The 18,529-nt window shown below is 43.8% G+C and overlaps 1 protein-coding gene across 1 annotated transcript in view; it reads left to right on the top strand.

Moving 5' to 3' along the window:
- Nucleotides 1–18,529, top strand: part of carhsp1 (calcium regulated heat stable protein 1) — a 93,380-nt gene that overhangs the window by 45,323 nt on the left and 29,528 nt on the right. Inside the window, exons 2-3 of the mRNA XM_038820985.1 lie at nucleotides 4,135–4,364; nucleotides 13,603–13,725. Coding sequence (XP_038676913.1) covers nucleotides 4,183–4,364; nucleotides 13,603–13,725 — 305 coding nt within the window. The 5' untranslated portion in view covers nucleotides 4,135–4,182. The remainder of the gene's footprint in view (nucleotides 1–4,134; nucleotides 4,365–13,602; nucleotides 13,726–18,529) is intronic.

Consider the following 18,529-nt stretch of genomic DNA (forward strand, 5'->3'; position numbering starts at 1 on the left):
GGACTGTTTGTGTCTCTGGACCCCTCTTCCAATATTACAAAACGATCCATTTTAAATTTTACAATGCTGTTGCTTGTTTGCTGCTGACAAAATGGAGGAATCGCAATTGCGTCCATAGCATGTGATAATCACCATAATTCCGATGATCATCTATCAAAGAGGTGGTCAAGATGGGCAGAATGGCCTCCTATCTATACTGTGTTCTGATTCAAAGTTTTAAAACAAAAAATTTTAGAATACCTAATTTATTTTCCCAATTAAAGGGCAATTTGATGTGGCTAATCCACCTAACCTGAACATCTTTGGGTTGTGGGGGTGATTCTGGAGTCACATATAGGTCACACATAGTCAAGCCCATGTAGACACGAGGACAATGTGCAAACCCCACACGGACAGTGACCCAGGGCCGGGATCGATCCCGAGTCCTCAGTGCTGTAGGCAGCAGGAATAACCACTGTACCACCGTGCCGCCCATGTACTGATTCAAAGTTAATGGCAGCATTAATAACATGGCAATAAACTAGTGGGGATTTCTAAGTTATAAAATGTGACAGCCAGGAGTTTTCACTTTTGGGCACAATCACCAATTCGGTGCAAATTATCCTCAAAAGTATGCTTTGTTTTAAGATTTCCGCATTGCTCAAGCTCGTGAGGAAACCTGTTTCCAGAGCACCGCAAGTAAAATTGTATATGAACCAGTGAAATTGGGCAGCAATTTGGAATGTAATTCTTCTAAGTGGCCTGATGCAGACTTCATTAGACAGCTGAAAATAGGTTTGTTAAAATAAAAATAAAAGCCTCTTTCAACCACAACAGCCATTCCACCACCTAAGTGGCGGCCTAATTTTAAATAATTGAGAATGATTTACGTGGACCGATTGCTAGCTACGTTTGGTGTGCAATGGTAAGATTGTTAGTAAATTTAAAAAGATTAAAAGCTAAATCATTCATTCCTATTAAGTTCCTTGTGCCATATAGAACCACTTAATTTAAGGCTCTTCCTCCAAGACCCATAATTGATGGAAATTTTGTCATGCTAATTAAATTTGATGTGGGACTGTGGGTGGGGCCAGTTTATGGGGTCGTGGAAGGCAATGTCATAGTGGCATTATCACTGACGAGTAGTTATCCGGAGACCCGGGGTAATGCTCTAGGGACCTGGGTTTGAATCCCACCGTGGCAGGTGGTGAAATTTGAATTTATTAAAGATCTGGGATTAAATGTCTAAATCTGATGACTGTTGCTGACTGTCCTAAACACCCATCTGGTGTCCTTTAGGGATGGGAATCTACCATTCTTCACTGGTATGACCTATATGTGACTCCAGATCCATAGCAATGTGATTGACTCTTAAATGTCCTCAGTTTAAGGGCATTTAGGGTTGGGCATAAATCGCTGGCCCAGCTAGCAATGCCCACAGCCCGTGAAATAATTTTTAATTTTAGAAACTCTAAGTAGCATTAAACTGCAAAGAACTTTGCATTTAAATTCTAATAACATTGAGAAAATGTTGGAGACATCAGCTGGTCAGGCAGCATCTGTGGAAAGAGGGAGACCTGGATTAATGTTGCAATGACCTTTTGTCATTTCACTACTCATGGCCATGAATTAAACCATACTTTAAGCTCGAGAATTTTCTCACCCAAAACTTCATCACCTCCCCACCTCTCTCCTCCTTTAAACCCACCTCTGTGACCAAGTTTGGCACCCCTCCGAACAGCTCCCTATTTGTTTAAGTGTTATATTTTGTCTGCTTGCACTTCTGAGAAGTGCTTCACGATCATTTTTCTGTGTTTTAAAAAAAAAACCCAATACACATGGCAGGTGTTGTTATCAATGAAGCCAAGTTAAATAATTATCAAGTACAGCCGAAGTTTAATTTAATTATACTGCCTATTACTGGTTGCTATTGAGAAGGTGGTGAGACACCTTCTTAAACTGCAACAGTCCATGTGGCAAAAGTATTCCCATCGTGCTGTTGGGTACGAAGTTTCAGAATTTTGACCCAGGGACCATGAAAGCTGCTATTTTATGGCTGGTGGGTATGTGACTTGGAAGTGGTGGTGTCCATACATTTGCTATCATTGTCCTTCCAGGTGGTAGAAGCCATACATTTGGGAGGTTGCTGTTGAAGAATCTTGGTTAGTTGCTGCAGTACACTCTGTGGACAGTAAAGCACCTCTGCCATGGTACACCAGTGGTGGAAGACGTGGCTAGGCTGTCGATCAATCATGTGGACTGCTTTGTCACGGATAGTTTCAAACTTTTTTTGGTGTTGTTGCGGATCCACCATTCAGGCAGGTTGAGCGTAAAGTACCATCCTATATAAATCTTGTACTGTATGCATTGTGCATAAGCTTTGGGGAATTATGCTGTGAGCCATTTGCCACAGCATATGCAGCATCTGATTTGCTCTTGTAATCATGCTATTTATATAGTGGGTCTGATTAGCTATCCGTTCAAAGACAACCCACAAGATGGAATGTGGTGCTAATAGTGCTGCTGAATGTCAAGGGAATGTGATTACAGTCTCTTGTTGGAGATTGTCACTGCCTGACATGCAGTGCAAATGTTTCTTGCTATTTATCAGCTGAAGCCTGGTAACGTCTAGGTCTTGCTGCATGCGGGTATGGATTGTTTTATTATATGAGAAATTGTGAATGGATATAAACATTCACAATCAGCAGCAAACAGCCCCACTTCTGACTTTGTTTTTGTGTGAAAATTCATTGATGAAGCAGCAGATGGTTGGACCTAGGCTGTTGCCATGCAGAATTTCTGCAGTAATATCCATGCATGCGATGATTGACAACAACCATCATCCATTGTTCCAAATATGATTCCATCCCTCCCACTCTTTCTTTTTCTCTCCCTCTCTCTTCTCTTCCTCCTCTTCTCCCCCCCCCCCCCACCCCCCGTGCTCTAGGTTTCAGTTTTATAAGGGTTGTTCAATAATACACTCCATCAAAAGCTATCTGTCTCTCTAACCTTATTTCTGTAATACTCTTCTGTTTGTTTGTATTGGGGCTGTAATAAGATGGAGTCAAGTGCTCCTGACTGAACCTAAACTAAGAAACTGTGATTCAGTGCTACTCGCTGCCCTGTAGATAACTCATTCCATCACTTTGCTGATAACTGGTAGGAGACTGATGGGGTGAAATGTGGATTTCTGGGTAATTTTCCACATTGTTGCGACTAGGTTCATATTGGAACTGCTGTCGGGAGGCATTGCCAGTTCCAAAGTGTTGATCTTTGGTGCTCCACCCAATGCCTTTGATCAGTGTGACATGCATAGCCATATCCTGATGTCATGTGGAGTGAAAGTGAGCATTAAATAGATTCATTGCTGCCTTTTGCTGTGTGACACGCATAATAATAAAATGAAACAAAGAATAATAGTGGACATAAATAAAATTACCCAAGTTATGCCAATTGCAGATGGTTTGCCCTGACAGCTCTGTCTTTCCTGGTAAGTTTAACTCCTCTTTTGAGTTAGAAGAATTTGCTACTTCGTTGTAGAGCGGAGGGAATGCAGCATTGAGGGATGTGCCAGGTTTCTGAAGAAATGATCGTCTAGCTAGGTCTGTCTGTTTAAGAGATGCATAGGCTTCTGTGGCACTTCCTGAAGAGAAGCAGGAAGGTTGTTCACATTCTGGCCAATATTAACCATTCAATTAACCTTTCTAAAATATATGAACTACTTATCATTCTTGTCGTTTCTGTAGTCTTTCTGCCATTTTTATCTGCAACCCAACAGCAGTTGCACTTCCAAAGTAACTCATTGGCCATGGGACTCTTGGATAAAATGAATTCAGGAAAGATTCTTTGTGATTAAAACTGGATCTGTCTTTGAGACCTGTGTAGTATAGGTGGATCAATGCACTAGGTTTTGTGTAACTATAGTACCGGTAACAAATGTAGTCCTGTCTCGATTGGGCATCTTTCCTTAACAGCTTGTCATTCAAAGTTGTTGCTCCAAGTTATTTAGGTAAACCAATATGTTGATATTTCCGTTATTATAGCTTTTTTCCAAGATGAGTCCTCAAATGTGAGTCCACAGATCTTTAAATCTCTCTCTGACCCAACCTGTTGTGTATCCTGAATGCATAATAATGGCAATCCTTTCCTTTTCAGCTTTCTCATAATAACTAAGCGAGATCTACTGACCCTGGTCCTTTGGAAATGGCTTCTCATTCCACATCGCCACAGTCTCCTGAATCTTCCCAGCAAGCACCATTATCACCTTCTTCTGCAGCTCTTCACACTCCCGAAAATACCAGGATAAGTGAGCGTTGTCCTTCACCGATGAGGGGCTTCCTCATCCCCAGTCCATTACCAACCAGGAGGACCAGAACTATGTCTGCGTAAGTACACAGTGAGTCACTGTAGCATGGAAAAAATATTACACAATGACATCTTTTCTAAAGCAGCATACTGATGCTGCAGTTAATTTTTTAAATGAAGAATTAATAAAAACCATGAATTTTAGTTATGTTACTGTATGAACAGTTACATCTTGATTATACTAAAGGTGTTACAATCCCGTTCAAGGATCCAACTATTTGCAATTTTTATCTCTTATTTTAAAACAAACTTTAAACACAGAATTAGCCACATTAACAAACGAGAAATAGCTTTACAAGTGACCGTTACAACAGTTCTAAATGAAAGAAGAAACTTTAATTTACTTCCTAAACCTGCCACTATATTCAAATTAAGCAAACCAATATACTTCAAATACTATTTGTGAATAAAGTTAACAACCCAGGTTTCTACTTTTCTCTGTGTAAGATCTTTGGAGAGAGTGAACCTTTCAGGACCAAAACGTAAATGCCCCTGTTCAGATTAAAATCCCAGGAAGAACTAACTTTTCAGTCAGACCTGGCTTCTCCAATTAATTACATTATCTGTACCCAAAGCATAAGGCATTCTTCTCTCCTCCCACACAATGTCCCATGAGCTGCTTAGCCAGGACCAAATACAATACCCCTCATAAATTATGTATACCTGTGATGGCAGGGTGGCCTCACAGCGCTGAGGACCCAGGTTTGATCCTGGGCCCAAGTCACTGTCTATGTGCAGTTAGCACATTCACCCCGTGTCTGCATGGGTCTCACCCCCACATCCGAAAGGGTAGGTGGATTGGCCACGCTAAATTGCTCCTTAATTGGGGGGGGGGGAATGAAGGTTGGGCACTTTAAATTTATAAACAAAAATACATGTGTACACCCCAGTTTTCCTTTAAGCATAAATAATATTCTATTAGCTAGCTAGATGTAAACAAATAAATGATTCTCAAAAATCTATTAACAGAACACTGCAAAATAAATGTTTATCTTTCTTTTATGAATCCTTAATCATAGCTTTAGTAGATCTATAAACTATGCACCTTAACCCAGGTTTTGATAACATTACTGCAAAAAATATATAAGATATGACAATTTCTTGCATTCATCAAAAAGGATTGTAACCAAACTCACCGTGGGTTGAAGATTCCTTAACATTGATCATTGTTCTTGTACCTGTGAACAGTTATTATTTTTTTTCGTCGAAAGGTTAGTGGTTATTGTAAAATAATGCAGCATTTAATTATCAAAATAATATCTTGGAAGAGCTTCCATGATGATGACTGAGCTAGAAGATATGGTGTTGATTGATCTTATCCATTGTAATTCACCATGCCTAAGTTCAGTGACATTCTCAGTAGTGAATTGGGGGACTTATTGTTTTGTAACAATGGAGATGTTGTAGGGAAGCCGTGACAGGAAGTTTGCATGGCATGTACAGGAAGACAGCTATATGCAAGATACAGATAGCAAATCTCCTGTGGCATTCTTCTTCCTTTTGAATTGAGAGATTCACTATAGCATAATAACCAAAGCGATGTCTATCCATAAAGTACAGGAAATGCATGATGACGTTGTTAATGAGACAAAAGGGGCAATGCTAACAACACGTTTTACATTGCAATGATTAGAGATTTGCATGATTACTTTCAGTAGCAAAAAGGAGGATGTAAGGATTGTAATAAAAATTGTGGTTATTTAACAGCAGTAATGGCTTTCCAAAGGTGTTAAGGTGAAAGAGTTTATACTTACTTAATTACATACATTTCAGAAAGATTGGCTGCAACACTAGAATCAATGCATGGGTTCATTGACATGGCATTGAATAAGCAGCCAATCAGTTCATTGTCTAGAAACAGTAGCACAATCAGTGGAGCCACAAATTTACAGTGTAGAGGAAATTATTTGTGCAAGAGCAATTGCAGATGAATCCCACTGCCTGCTTTCTCACTTCTCATAATCCTGTATATTCCTCTTTACATTGTATCTCCGGAGCAGTTTCCCCTGAGAGTGATATCTCGCCTGCAGGACTCCTAATGGGTTTTCATTTTTTTAAAGGTACAGAATTTTCAGGCTCAAGTTTCCAACGCAGTTTGTGGGGTTAAACCTGATTTCAAACGGTGATATTGAATTGGGTTGGGGGGGGGGGGGGGGGGGGGGGTGGTACAGGCTGCTTTTGTGGAGAAACTGTGGGGAAAGACATGGGATGTCTTTCTGAGAACCAGGGGATGAAATCCTACTCCAGGAGGTTTGAAACAGGCAGTCATGGATTGGCTGATTATTGCACACCCTGCCTTGTTTTACTGGCGTTCGGGTGCAGATTAAACGAGGGTGAGTGGGGTATTCCACTGCTGTCTCATAAAGTTGAAATACCCTGCCATCCCCATCCCACTCCCACTTCTTTGAACAGTTTGAGATTTAAAACCAAAATGCCAGATTGCCGGGGGTGGGGGGAAGAAAAAGAGAGAGAGCAACATCTACACGGGGGAGAGATGCTAAGTTGGTTAGTGTAAAGAAGTACATTGTCGGTATATAGTAATGTTTTGTGATGGTCATGTTTGTATTGGTGAAAGGATGAGTAGAAGCAAAAGGCTGACAAGATGGCTGGTGAGTCAGCAGACCATGTTGAATACCCATGAAGAAAGCACAGGAGCTTGCAATAGCACTACTAACTGAACCGGCCTAGTCCTAAAGGACATAGTTGCCTATCTGGAAATGCAACACTCTATAACCTAGTATTTGTTCATTAAAGGATTGGTGTAAATGACAATCTCACAGTCCTAGTGGAGCTAAGTCCTATCGTCACAGTGAGGACACTCCGTTGTGTTATATACCATTCCTACCATATTCAGTGGAGTAGAATGAGAACACATCTAGTAGCTGAAGTCTAAGAATCCACGATAATTATGGCCATTGTAACGCCTTGCATCGTGAATCAATTCTAAATATGGGGAGCATCCCCTGTCCCTAAACTCTCAACTGGGCACACAGCTGCTGGTTCAGACAGAAGAAGCACCATGTATCAATTCCTGGAAAGAGTAAACCAGTAACCTGTGTTTAAATCCCTCAGACCCTTGAGCTGCAAGCCATTCATTCAGTCCTCTTAGTCGGCTGTGATTAACAGCTAATGCAAACACAGCTGTGAGCATTGCTTCATTCATCCTTTTCATGGTTCGGGTACCTCTGAAGTGCTCTGACCACAATGATTACAAACATCAACAACTTCAAAGAGAGTGCTGTCAATTTCCAGCTGAACACTTCAAAATCATTCCAGCAATGGGAGGGGGATGGGGGAGATTGGAGTGCATTTCTCTCTTTGAATTGATTGTTTGTAGACATTGTGGTTCAAGCACTTCAGACTTAATGAACCATGAAGAAGATGAACGAAGCAGGGCTTACAGCAGTGTTTGTGGAAGCTGCCAATCACAGCCCACTAAGGGGAATGAACGAATGGCTTGCAGCTCAAGGGTCTGAGGGGTTTAAACACAGGTCACTGGTTTACTCTTTCCAGGAATTATCATGCTGTGCTTCCTCTGTCTGAGACGACAGCTGCGTGTCCAGGTGAACGTTACAACAGTGATTTTTTTTTTTTTCCATTTGTCCGTGACTTGACTGCTTTCTAGCTTCCGAACAGGGGTCTCTTCAGGGGGTGGGGTGGGGGAACCCTTTTACTTACGCAGTTTATGTGGGGGATCCCCCTATTTAGGTGAACTATGATGGGGGGTGGTGGGAAGGTCTGGCATAGTGAAGGTGGGTGGGCCACTGTTCAATTTTGGGGACAATTCCCCCATGGGTTACCCTCTTGGCCCATGGCGAGGTCCACCACGTCAGGGCCACACTAGTAACATCAGTAATGATCCTAATTATTCCACGTGGGCCTGCAGATTCTGGTTCCCGGCCTACTAAATGGATACATTTGCATCCTCCCGTTGGCGCGCAGGCTCAAACCCTGAACCTGCAACCCTGAACCCGCCACCAGCAGGGGTCGGAGGGGGTGCCGATTCAGTTTTTAATCCAGAAGCGGCAAAGAATCCAGGCCCAACATTGATTGGTACATAGCTCTGGATTAAAGCATCACTTTATTTTATCCTTGGATCTCAGTTCTTTTGGGTGCAAAGGCTACCGTTCATGTCTGTTATGGCTGAATCCTGTGCCTAGATTTTATCCTTTTTTGCAGAGATTTGATAAAAGTGGAGTTAACATGAAACATGTCTGACAACAATTTTCCATGAGTCATTAGATAGGGAATAGGAGTTGGGAGTCATTTTCCCCTTCCTCTCCACTTCAAGCTCACTGATAGGAATCCATTATAATACACCTCCCGCCGCTAATTGATAATTATATGGGCTCTTTCCGGTCTGTATAACCTAATTGACAAAAAACCCAATTAAATAAACTGCCAAATTGTAGAGCTTTTTTCACTTTGAAAGGAATCTTTATGCTGGAATATTCGATTTGGGCAAATCCATCTTTTCCTGAATCTACACATTTATAGATCTTTCACCATCTCCCATTTGGTGTTGCATTTGTAACAGCAAATCACACTAGTTATCATTAAAAGAACAGTAATAAAGGGAAATCCATTTTCACTTGGAAATAACTAGGGCAGGGGTTTCCTGAACATTTCCAGCTGTGGGACCCCTTGACACCTCCCAAGAGCATTGGATTGGGGGGAGACAAGCATTTTTTTCATGTTGACGGGCCCCACCCAGAATTTGAATCTTCTCCCAAGGAGCTTCATCAGAAAGCAAGGCTCAGTTCGTGGGCGCTGATTGGTCAATTTGATTTAATTTTTGATTTATGACCATCGCTCTTGCCCGAATCTTTGCTTCTTCAGCTGACTTGGGCTTGGGTTCAAGGAACCACTGAACTAGAGAGACTGTTGAATAAACACCCGGAGGGAGAATGCAAACATCTGCCAAACAGAGTAACATTGAACACCAATCAATTACGAGTCTCTAATTGATCTCAAGACCTGTCTAGGTTAGAGATTCCTATACTTCATTTGATGAGTCAGAGATTTACACTCAATATCTGCCCCCGCCCCCTCTTACGAAGAAACAATGGGTGTGATTTAATGGAAACGTTCCATGCGTGTAGTAGTGAGCGGGAACTGCCATGAGCTTCCTGATGCTTGACCCGGTGAGGCCGTCACTGGTATGAAAGGTTAATTGGTCCATTTAATGAGGCCCCACCGGCTTCTTGCTGCAAATGGTGGTCCTGCCGGCTGATTCGCTGGGACTGCACCAGTCAGCTCCCTTCTAACAAGGGGCAGCAGCACTTAAACCGATCCTGCAAAGCAAACCCTACACAGCCGGTAGCCGTGCCACTGAGCTGACCAGCCCCACTGTTCGGGGATGATGACCGTGCCAGATTGTTGCACGTGGTCGAGACCAGATGCTATTCCATGTTGTCCTGATGGGCTTGGAGGGTTAGCCACTGGCAGGCAGTGCCACTTGGGAAGAAGTGGCAGAGACTGTCAGCTAGGCGAGCTTCACCAGGAGGACCGGCACCCAGTGCCGTAAGAAGATCAACCCCCTCCCTCCACCGGCAATGAACAAAGCATGCAGTTCCCGATCCCCCTGTGTCCCCGCAGGAGAAATGGATCCAGATCAGCGGCAGGGCGCCGGCTATCAGTCCTCGCTCTCTACAAGGAATGGCTCTACAAGGAATGGGCCCTGGGGGTTGTGGGAGTAGTCAAGGACCTATCTGTCACCAACGTAGAGATTGGCATATTGGTGCAGAGGTGAGGATCCACCGGCCGCCACCCAGGTAACCTGTCAAACGTGAGTTGTTAATGCCACACAAACTGACCCATCCCACCCACTGACCACATGTCCATTCTCCCATGGGGTCTCCATCTGACGATACTGGCCTATCCGGGTGGTGCCCCCATGCTTCCCATGAGAGCACCATCGAGGTGACCACCGTATTTGTGGCACAGCTATCATCTCCACCCTCCACCAGTGCAGAAACATACCTCTGTGGGCAACAGTAGTGGTTTGCTTCTGGGCACATTCTGATGAGGACCATGCAATTGCTGATGCATATCAGGTGGAGGCAGGAACTCACCGGTGAGACAGCAGTCGGAGGTCTGTTGGATCCCAGGATCCAGCTAGGTCTCTGGACCAGGTTTACCTGGAGCTGATAAGAGTGTGGCCATGATATTTAGAGGGGGATGTCAGCAGGTATAGCCGATTGGAGGAGTCTCTCAGGCTACGGGCACAGGAAATAGCACTGGCAATGGATGGCACTGCAACTGCAGTGGAGGGCCTGATGCACGATGTCAGCAGCTTGAGTGGAGGTGTCCAAGGCATGACTTGGTCAGCGATGGCCATGGCTGAGCGCCTCGACAGCATGCCCCAGTTGCTGGGGCGTGTTCCAGTCTCATGTGGAACTTGATGAGGTACTGCGGAGCATGTTCCAGTCTCGGGTGGGGTGTGGGTGTCGGTGTGTGGGGGGTGTGTACCGTTCTGCCTACAGTCCAGGCACATCGTCCCATGCATGGCAAACACACACGGTAAATGCACAATGTAAATACATAGACATCGGGTGAACGGTACAGAAGATGTGTGCAGAGATCTTTTCCGTCCGTAAAAGGGGCATTCAGGAATCTGGTAACAGTGGGGAAGAATCTGCTTTCGAACCTGTGGTGTATGTTCTGAGGCTTTTGTTTCTCCTGACCGTTGGAAGAGGTTGGAAGAAAGGCTAGCCCAGGTGGGAGGGGTCTGTGATTATACTGCCCGCTTTCCCAAGGCAGTGAGATGTGTAGACCGAGTCCATCGATGGGAGGCAGTTTCACGTGATGGACTGGGCTGTGTTCACGGCTCTCTGTAGTGATAATAAATAATGCAACGTGTAACTCATGAAGAACCATAGGTCGGATGTGCTACTCCTAAATATAAATAGAAGTTGAAAAATGCCAACCTTCTATTTAATATTGGGAATCTGTTGAATTGCTGTTGAAATCTTTCCACGTCACCAGCTCTCAAATTGATGAGCGCCAGTCAAGAGAGCTACACATAAAATTTAGGATCTTCCTGCTCTGGTTCACTTTATTAAAAGTGTTTTAGCATTAAAATCATGCTGCTTAAACTCTCCTAGCAGGTTCAGTGGTAAATACAGTTTCCCTGACAGACAAAGAAAACAAGCCTCTTAGTCTCAGTCCCCTCTCCTTGACAACCTTGTTGTAACACCTGATGGGGTGTGCCCCCAGTTTTGGAGCCTCTGATTTGGATCACTAGTCTGCAAGGGGAGTTAATGAGCAGTGGACAAAACAGAAGGTTACCGGTTAACATGACAATTTTGTTGCAGACATAGGCCACTTGTGAACAATGCCAGGAATCCATGATAGTATTCTAAAAGTGGTACTATTTGCACACCATATTAAAAGGTTAGCGGAAGGAGGAAAGCTTGTGATAATGACTTATTCTTGACAAAATGGGATGCTGCAGGGATTGGCCAATGCACATGCTGACTCTCAAACACAAGAAGGGCATCCATACATTTTAGTAACTTTCAGCTCCAAAAGCAGCATGTGTAACCCAAGCTGCAGCTGATTCGATCTGTGGAAATTTGGGGTGGGGGAAGAACCTGGGTGGAGTACATTTCACCTGGCCGATAGCTGTGAGAACTGTGAGCATGTACAGATTGAGCAGAAGCTGATGGAGGAAATGAGATGGATTATGGTTTTTAAGGTCTCTTATCTAAATTCTAGGTGGACATTGCCAGAAGGGCAGCACGGTAGCATTGTGGATAGCACAATTGCTTCACAGCTCCAGGGTCCCAGTTTCCATTCTGGCTTGGGTCACTGTCTGTGCGGATTCTGCACATCCTCCCCGTGTGTGCGTGGGTTTCCTCTGGGTGCTCCGGTTTCCTCCCACAGTCTAAAGATGTGCAGGTTAGGTGGATTGGCCATGATAAATTGCCCTTAAGTGTCCAAAATTGCCCTTAGTGTTGGGTGGGGTTACTGGGTTATGGGGATAGGTGTTGACCTTGGGTAGGTTTCCAAGTGCCGGTGCGGACTCGATGGGCCGAATGGCCTCCTTCTGCACCGTAAATTCTATGATAATGTTGGTAGTACTTTGATAAGATGATTACAATTGGTTGAGACAATTACCATCTATGTATTCAGAGGGAATCCGAATACGTGAGGGAGAAGAACTAGCTATGTGGCAACAGGCTGAGATGAAGTAAGATGGGAGAAGGCCTATGTGGAGCATAAATGATGGCATGGGTCAACTGGGTTTCTGTACTTTCATGTAATTCTTGCATTAACCTTCAGGCTTTCGTCTGATGTTGAATCCTAACCCTCGGCACTAAACTTTTAATTATACCTATTAGATTTGTATCAAATGCTCCTTTGTGTTAGGTTTATTTAAAGATCTTTGCGATCAACTATTTTGGTGAATATTTATGTTGTGAAGTCTGATTTCAGTTTGTCAGTGCAGTGCTGTTATCCTCCTGTTACAAAGTTGGAATCAGTGGAAATATGACTGTTGTACCTCCTGAGTTTACTGCAAAGCGTGGAGGTATGCAGGTGCCACACTCTTGGATTCCTGAATGTTGTTCGTACAATCTAAAATGGAGAACTGGAACAGGCGCAAAACACTCTGCAGACATCATCACCGATCACGTGATGCTCCACCAACAGGATTTATTCACTTGATACATAATAGTGACCAACTGAATTTGCAAAATTACTTGGTCCACATCAATTCTACATGTTTTTTGTATCGTAACAATGTAATGCGCTCATACACTGGGTACAGGAGATTTACCTGAATGATTCCTGGAAGGAGGATGGGGTCTTTAGTTTCCAGGATAGGTGGAAAGGCTGCGGTTATTCTTGGAGGAAAGGAGATCAAGGGAGAAATGATAGAAGTGTACAAGATTATGACTGGCTTAAATACAACGGACAAGGAAAATCTCTGTCTCTTCGCTGATCGAACAAGGACGAGGGGACAAGATTTTAGATTTAGGGCAAATGTGAGGAAGAACCTTTTTACAGTGAGTGGTAGTGACCTATGACTCTGCCCGTGAGGGTGGTGGATGCCGAAATAATCAATGATTTTAAAAGGAAATTAGATGGACATTGAAGTAAATAAACTTGCAGGGTTACGGGGATGGAGTGGGACTGTCTGGATTGCTCCACGGGAAGCCAGCATGGGCTCAGTAGATTGAACGGCCTCCTTCTGTGCAGTAAGTGACTCTCTGTAGTTTAAGAGTGAATATCATTCCTATTATTCTGTTACAGAACTGCTCGGGCAGCAGAAGGTCCAGTCTTCAAAGGAACCTGTAAGTGCTTTTCCCGTTCCAAAGGCCATGGATTCATTCTCCCTGCAGATGGAGGAGCTGAAATCTTTGTTCACATCTCTGAGTAAGTTGTTTGCATTTACAACATGTTTATATGAAATTATATCTTGAAGGTAAGTAAACAAATGTTATTGAGTCTTTAAAAAAAACCTTCATTGCATCAGCATGCTGTTGCCTAAATATGGGTGGCACAGTGGTTAGCACTGCTGCCTCACAGCGCCTGGGCCCCAGGTTCAATTCAGCCTTTTGACTGTGTGAAGATTGCATGTTCTCATCGTGTCTGGTGGGTTTATCCAGGTGCTCCGGTTTCCTCCCACAATCCAAAGATGTGCAGGGTAGGTGGATTGGCCATGCTAAGGTGCCCCTTAGTGCCCCTTAGTGGTGAGTAGGTTATTGGGATAGGGCGGGGAAGTGGGCTTGGGTGGAGAGCTCTTTCAAAGGGTCAGTGCATACTTGATGGGCCGAATGGCCTCCTTCTGGCTCTGTAGGGATTCTGTGATTCTAAGCCTAGATTGAATAGGTGGTTAATAGATTGATAGTCTATAGATATAGTGGGATTAGTAAATTGCGGATATATTGAGGATATATTGAGGAATGGTATCAGTCATCTTTTTGTTTACAAATATCCTTATTTTCATAATGGTTATTATGTGTACTGTATCAGTAGAATGGTTGCAGGCTCAGAATACGTTGGTGGGAGCTGGTTATAGGCCCTCTAACTAATTGTAGTCCTACTGTTGGACACGGGTCTTAAGCAAGAAATAATTGGAACTTGTAACAAAGGTTGTGTAATAACTGTGTGGGACATTTTTTATAATGACTGAGCAAGTCAAACGGCAAAAATAGTGTGGCAGCTGAGTTTGTAGAATGCTTTCATGACAGCTTCCTGGAACAATATGTTGCAGACTAGAGAGGAATGAAGCTCTTTTAGATCTAGTAGTTTAAAATTGAGGTGAATTCCATATTAAACATGAGGGCAACATACTTGGGTCCAAAACAAGAATCTTAAACTTAAATGAATCCAATTTCGTAGGTCCGAGGGAAAAGCTGCTAAAATTGTTTGGGTAAATAGGCTAAAAGATATGGCGGTAAATAAGGAAAACATTTAAAGAATTGATTCAACGTTTTCAACAAATATGTACTCCATTAAAGATAAAACAGCAAGAAAGATCCATCTGTTCTTACTAAGGAGGTTAATGATAGTTTTCAATCAAAAGTGGAGGTAATTTTTGCAAAGAAACTGAGGACTGGGAGGTTTTGGAAACCAGAAAAGGGTGATCAAAAAGTTGATTTAAAGAAGGGGAAAATTGAATATGTGTAAATTAAATAGGAATGTAGAAACAGAACCCAACAGCTTTGTTGTGTAAAAATATAGAAAAGTGAGGAGAGTAGTTAAAATAAACATTGATCCGAGACACGTGAAATGGCCGTGGAGTATGAGAAAATGGCGGAGATATTGAAGAATTATTTTATGTCCACCTTCACAGTGGAAGATGCAATTTAAGGGTCTAAAGGAGTACAAATTCCTGTAATCTGGTATATTTTCTGCTCTGCTCTTATTGCTAGGTTCTTGTGTTTGAAGGTGCTTCACAGGAAGATGATCAAACAAAATCTGACAATGGGATGTTAGGACAGATGATTAAAGGTTTGGTTGAAGAGGGATAGATTTTATGGAGCATCTTAACGGAGGAGGAAGAGGGGCGGTAAGAGTTAAGGAGGGCATTCCAGAAATTTAAGGTCAGGACCGCTGAAGCCACAGCTATCCGTGGGGCGGTAACAATCGGGGACGCAGCAGTGTCAGCATTAGGGGAACTTTCAGAGGTCTTGGAACATTGTGGTGCTGAAGGAGAAATTGCAGAAATAGAGAGGGGCAGGATGAGAATTTTAAAGTTGAGTTGTTGTGTACATGGGAGCTACTGCCAGTGTGGTCATGCAGGTATGTTGAGGTGAATAGGGTTTGGTGTATCATAGATTATCATAGAATTTACAGTGCAGAAGGAGGCCATTCAGCCCATTGAGTCTGCACCGGCTCTTGGAAAGAGCACCCTACCCAAGATCAACACCTCCAGCCCACAATAAGGGCAATTTATCATGGCCAATCCACCTAACCTGCACATCTTTGGACTGTGGGAGGAAACCGGAGCACCCGGAGGAAACCCATGCACACATGGGGAGGATGTGCAGACTCCGCACAGACAGTGATCCAAGCCGGAATCGAACCTGGGACCCTGGAGCTGTGAAGCAATTGTGCTATCCACAATGCTACCGTGCTGCCCAAATGTTAGGTCATTGGCAAGAATTGTTTGGGTGAGTTTGAGTGTACAAGTTGGGGAGTGGACAGCTTGGGCAGTGTTGGAATAGTAGAGCTGATGGGTAGCAAGCTGTGGATGAGGGCTTCAGGAGCAAATGAATTGAGACAGGGCAGTGACGGGCAACGTTAGAGTATGTTGTCATGGTGATGCCGAGAATGTGAGGTTAGATGTAGAATTTGTGGTAAAATAAGATGTCAGCATTGTGAACCGTCTGCTTTAGGCTCAAACAGTGACCAGGAAGAGGAATGGATTTAGTGGTTGGGGAACAGTTTGTGATGGGAACTTCAGGTAGTAGATTAAGCTTTTGTTATGTGTTCAATCTGTGTTTTAAATAATAACATTAATCAAAGGGTGCATGACATTTATGAGTGTGACATTTGAGTCAGGGTATCAGCTGGAATTTGTGGCACAGAAATTAGCTGATCAGCGCAGCTGATTATGCCAGTGCGCAAACTCTTCGCCAGCTTCTTCTTTCTCGCTATCCTGCCCCATTATCCTCAAGTTCCCCCTCGTATATCTATCAAAGCCTTTCCTTAAACATGTTGGCGCTCCCATCTTCAATCACTCCTTGTGCCAGTGAGCTCACAAGTGTGTGTGTGAAGAAATTCTTCCTAAATTCTCTAATTGATCTGTTGCTGGCTGTCTTGCGCATTTGAATCCCTAGGTCCCTTGGCTCCTATTCGCATTTAGCTTTATACTGTCCAAGGAATAAATGGTCTGCTCAGTTCCTCCAACCAAAATTAGTTTGTCATGGCGAATTTAAGGACAGCACGGTGGCGCAGTGAGTTAGTATTGCTGCCTCACGGCGCTGAGGTCCCAGGTTCAATCCCGGCTCTGTATCACTGTCCGTGTGGAGTTTGCACATTTTCCCCATGTTTGCGTGGGTTTCGCCTCCACAACCCAAAGATGTGCAGGGTAGGTGGATTGGCCACGCTAAATTGCCCCTTAATTGGAAAACAATCATTTGTTACTCTAAATTTAAAAAAAAAGTTTGTCCTAGCAAATTTAATTTGGCATTTATTGGTCCACACTGCAAGCTTGTTTGGTGCTCTGTATTTTGGTGCACTCCACCAAAGTATTAGTTTTAGCATCCAATTTGATATTATCTGCAAATTTCAAAAATGTTTCTCTAATTTTAGAGTCTATCATTTGTGTACAGTAACTTAACGGTCATCATAGTATAGATTCTGAATCTTTTACAGGTTTATTCTTGAATCCCATTGTGTAAACTATCATGCAGAGGATTCTCCGTTTGGGAGACTTGAGGGGCTGGATTCTCCACCCCGCTGGGCCACATTTCTGCCCCGACCCGCCGGCGGGATTCTCCATTACGCTGGCCAGTCAATGGGGTTTCCCATTGTGGGGCAGCCCCACGCCGTCAGGAAACCCCTGGGCGCCGGCAAAACGGAGAATCCCGCCCATGTTCTCCCACGCGAGGTGAATTGCAACCGGTTTACAATCCCCCCCCCCACCTCCGCTTCAAACCGGCAAGCAAACAGTGTTCCTTGCCATGCAAATCTGTGCATGGTGTGGAATGCGAGGGTTTCCCAGGGGTATCCCGTTATCCAGCCGCCATTTTGAGCAGGCGGCCCAATAATGAGATTCAGCAAGCCATTCATAGCCTTCTAGTAGTGGTCTGTGGATGGACAGCTTCTACAAACCATCTGCAGCTTTGATTCATTCATCTCCCTTCACGGTTCAGTGGCTTAAGTGGAGAAACCCAAATATTTACAAATATTGACCACAAAGAGATGCAAGTGTTGTGCAATCAAACGTTTGAGTGATTGGAATACTCTTACAGCCAGGGGTTTCTTTTCCTGGCCCACCGCAAGGTGGTCCACATCAGGGCTGCACTTGTAGAGACCACAAGTGATCCGCGTCCACATGATTCCTGACCGTGGGGACTGAAGAATCATGGACGCCCGGAGCTTGGGACGCCGGGCCTACTTTGCATTCATTTACATGCTCCTTCCGGTGCCCACCGTGGACCTCTCCGGGGTGAGAGCATCGCATGCGGATCGGCACCCGGCGTTGATCCCAATTTTGCGCTGACACCCAATACTCCGTACCATCAGGGAGTGCGATCCAAGAATCCTGGGATTGAGGATTCAGCTGTCTTTGAAATTCTATAATTATTGTAGCCTGTCTCATTAATGTTGTTGCTGTAATACATGTATTGAGCGAGCATCTGAGAACCAGCTTAATTTAGTTTTTAATTTTAGGGCACACAATTTTTTTTTTTGTCCAATTAAGGGGCAATTTAGCACGTCCAATCCACCTACCCTGCACATCTTTGGGTGAGACCGACGCAGACACGGGAAGAATGTGCAAATTCCACATGGGCAGTGACCCAAGGCCGGGATCGAACCTGGGTCCTCGGCATTGTGAGGCAGCAGTGCTAACCACTGCTCCGCGTGCGGCCCAAAAGAATCAGCTTAATTTTATGACGGAGCTCAACAGCTTCATTCAAATTTGCAAGATGCTCTGAAACTCACTTGGAAACCACTTAAAAGTTCCCATCATGAAATAAAATCTTTAATTGCCAAAATATTTATT

This window comes from Scyliorhinus canicula, chromosome 15 (genome assembly GCF_902713615.1).
Source record: "Scyliorhinus canicula chromosome 15, sScyCan1.1, whole genome shotgun sequence".
Taxonomy (NCBI): Eukaryota; Metazoa; Chordata; class Chondrichthyes; order Carcharhiniformes; family Scyliorhinidae; genus Scyliorhinus; species Scyliorhinus canicula.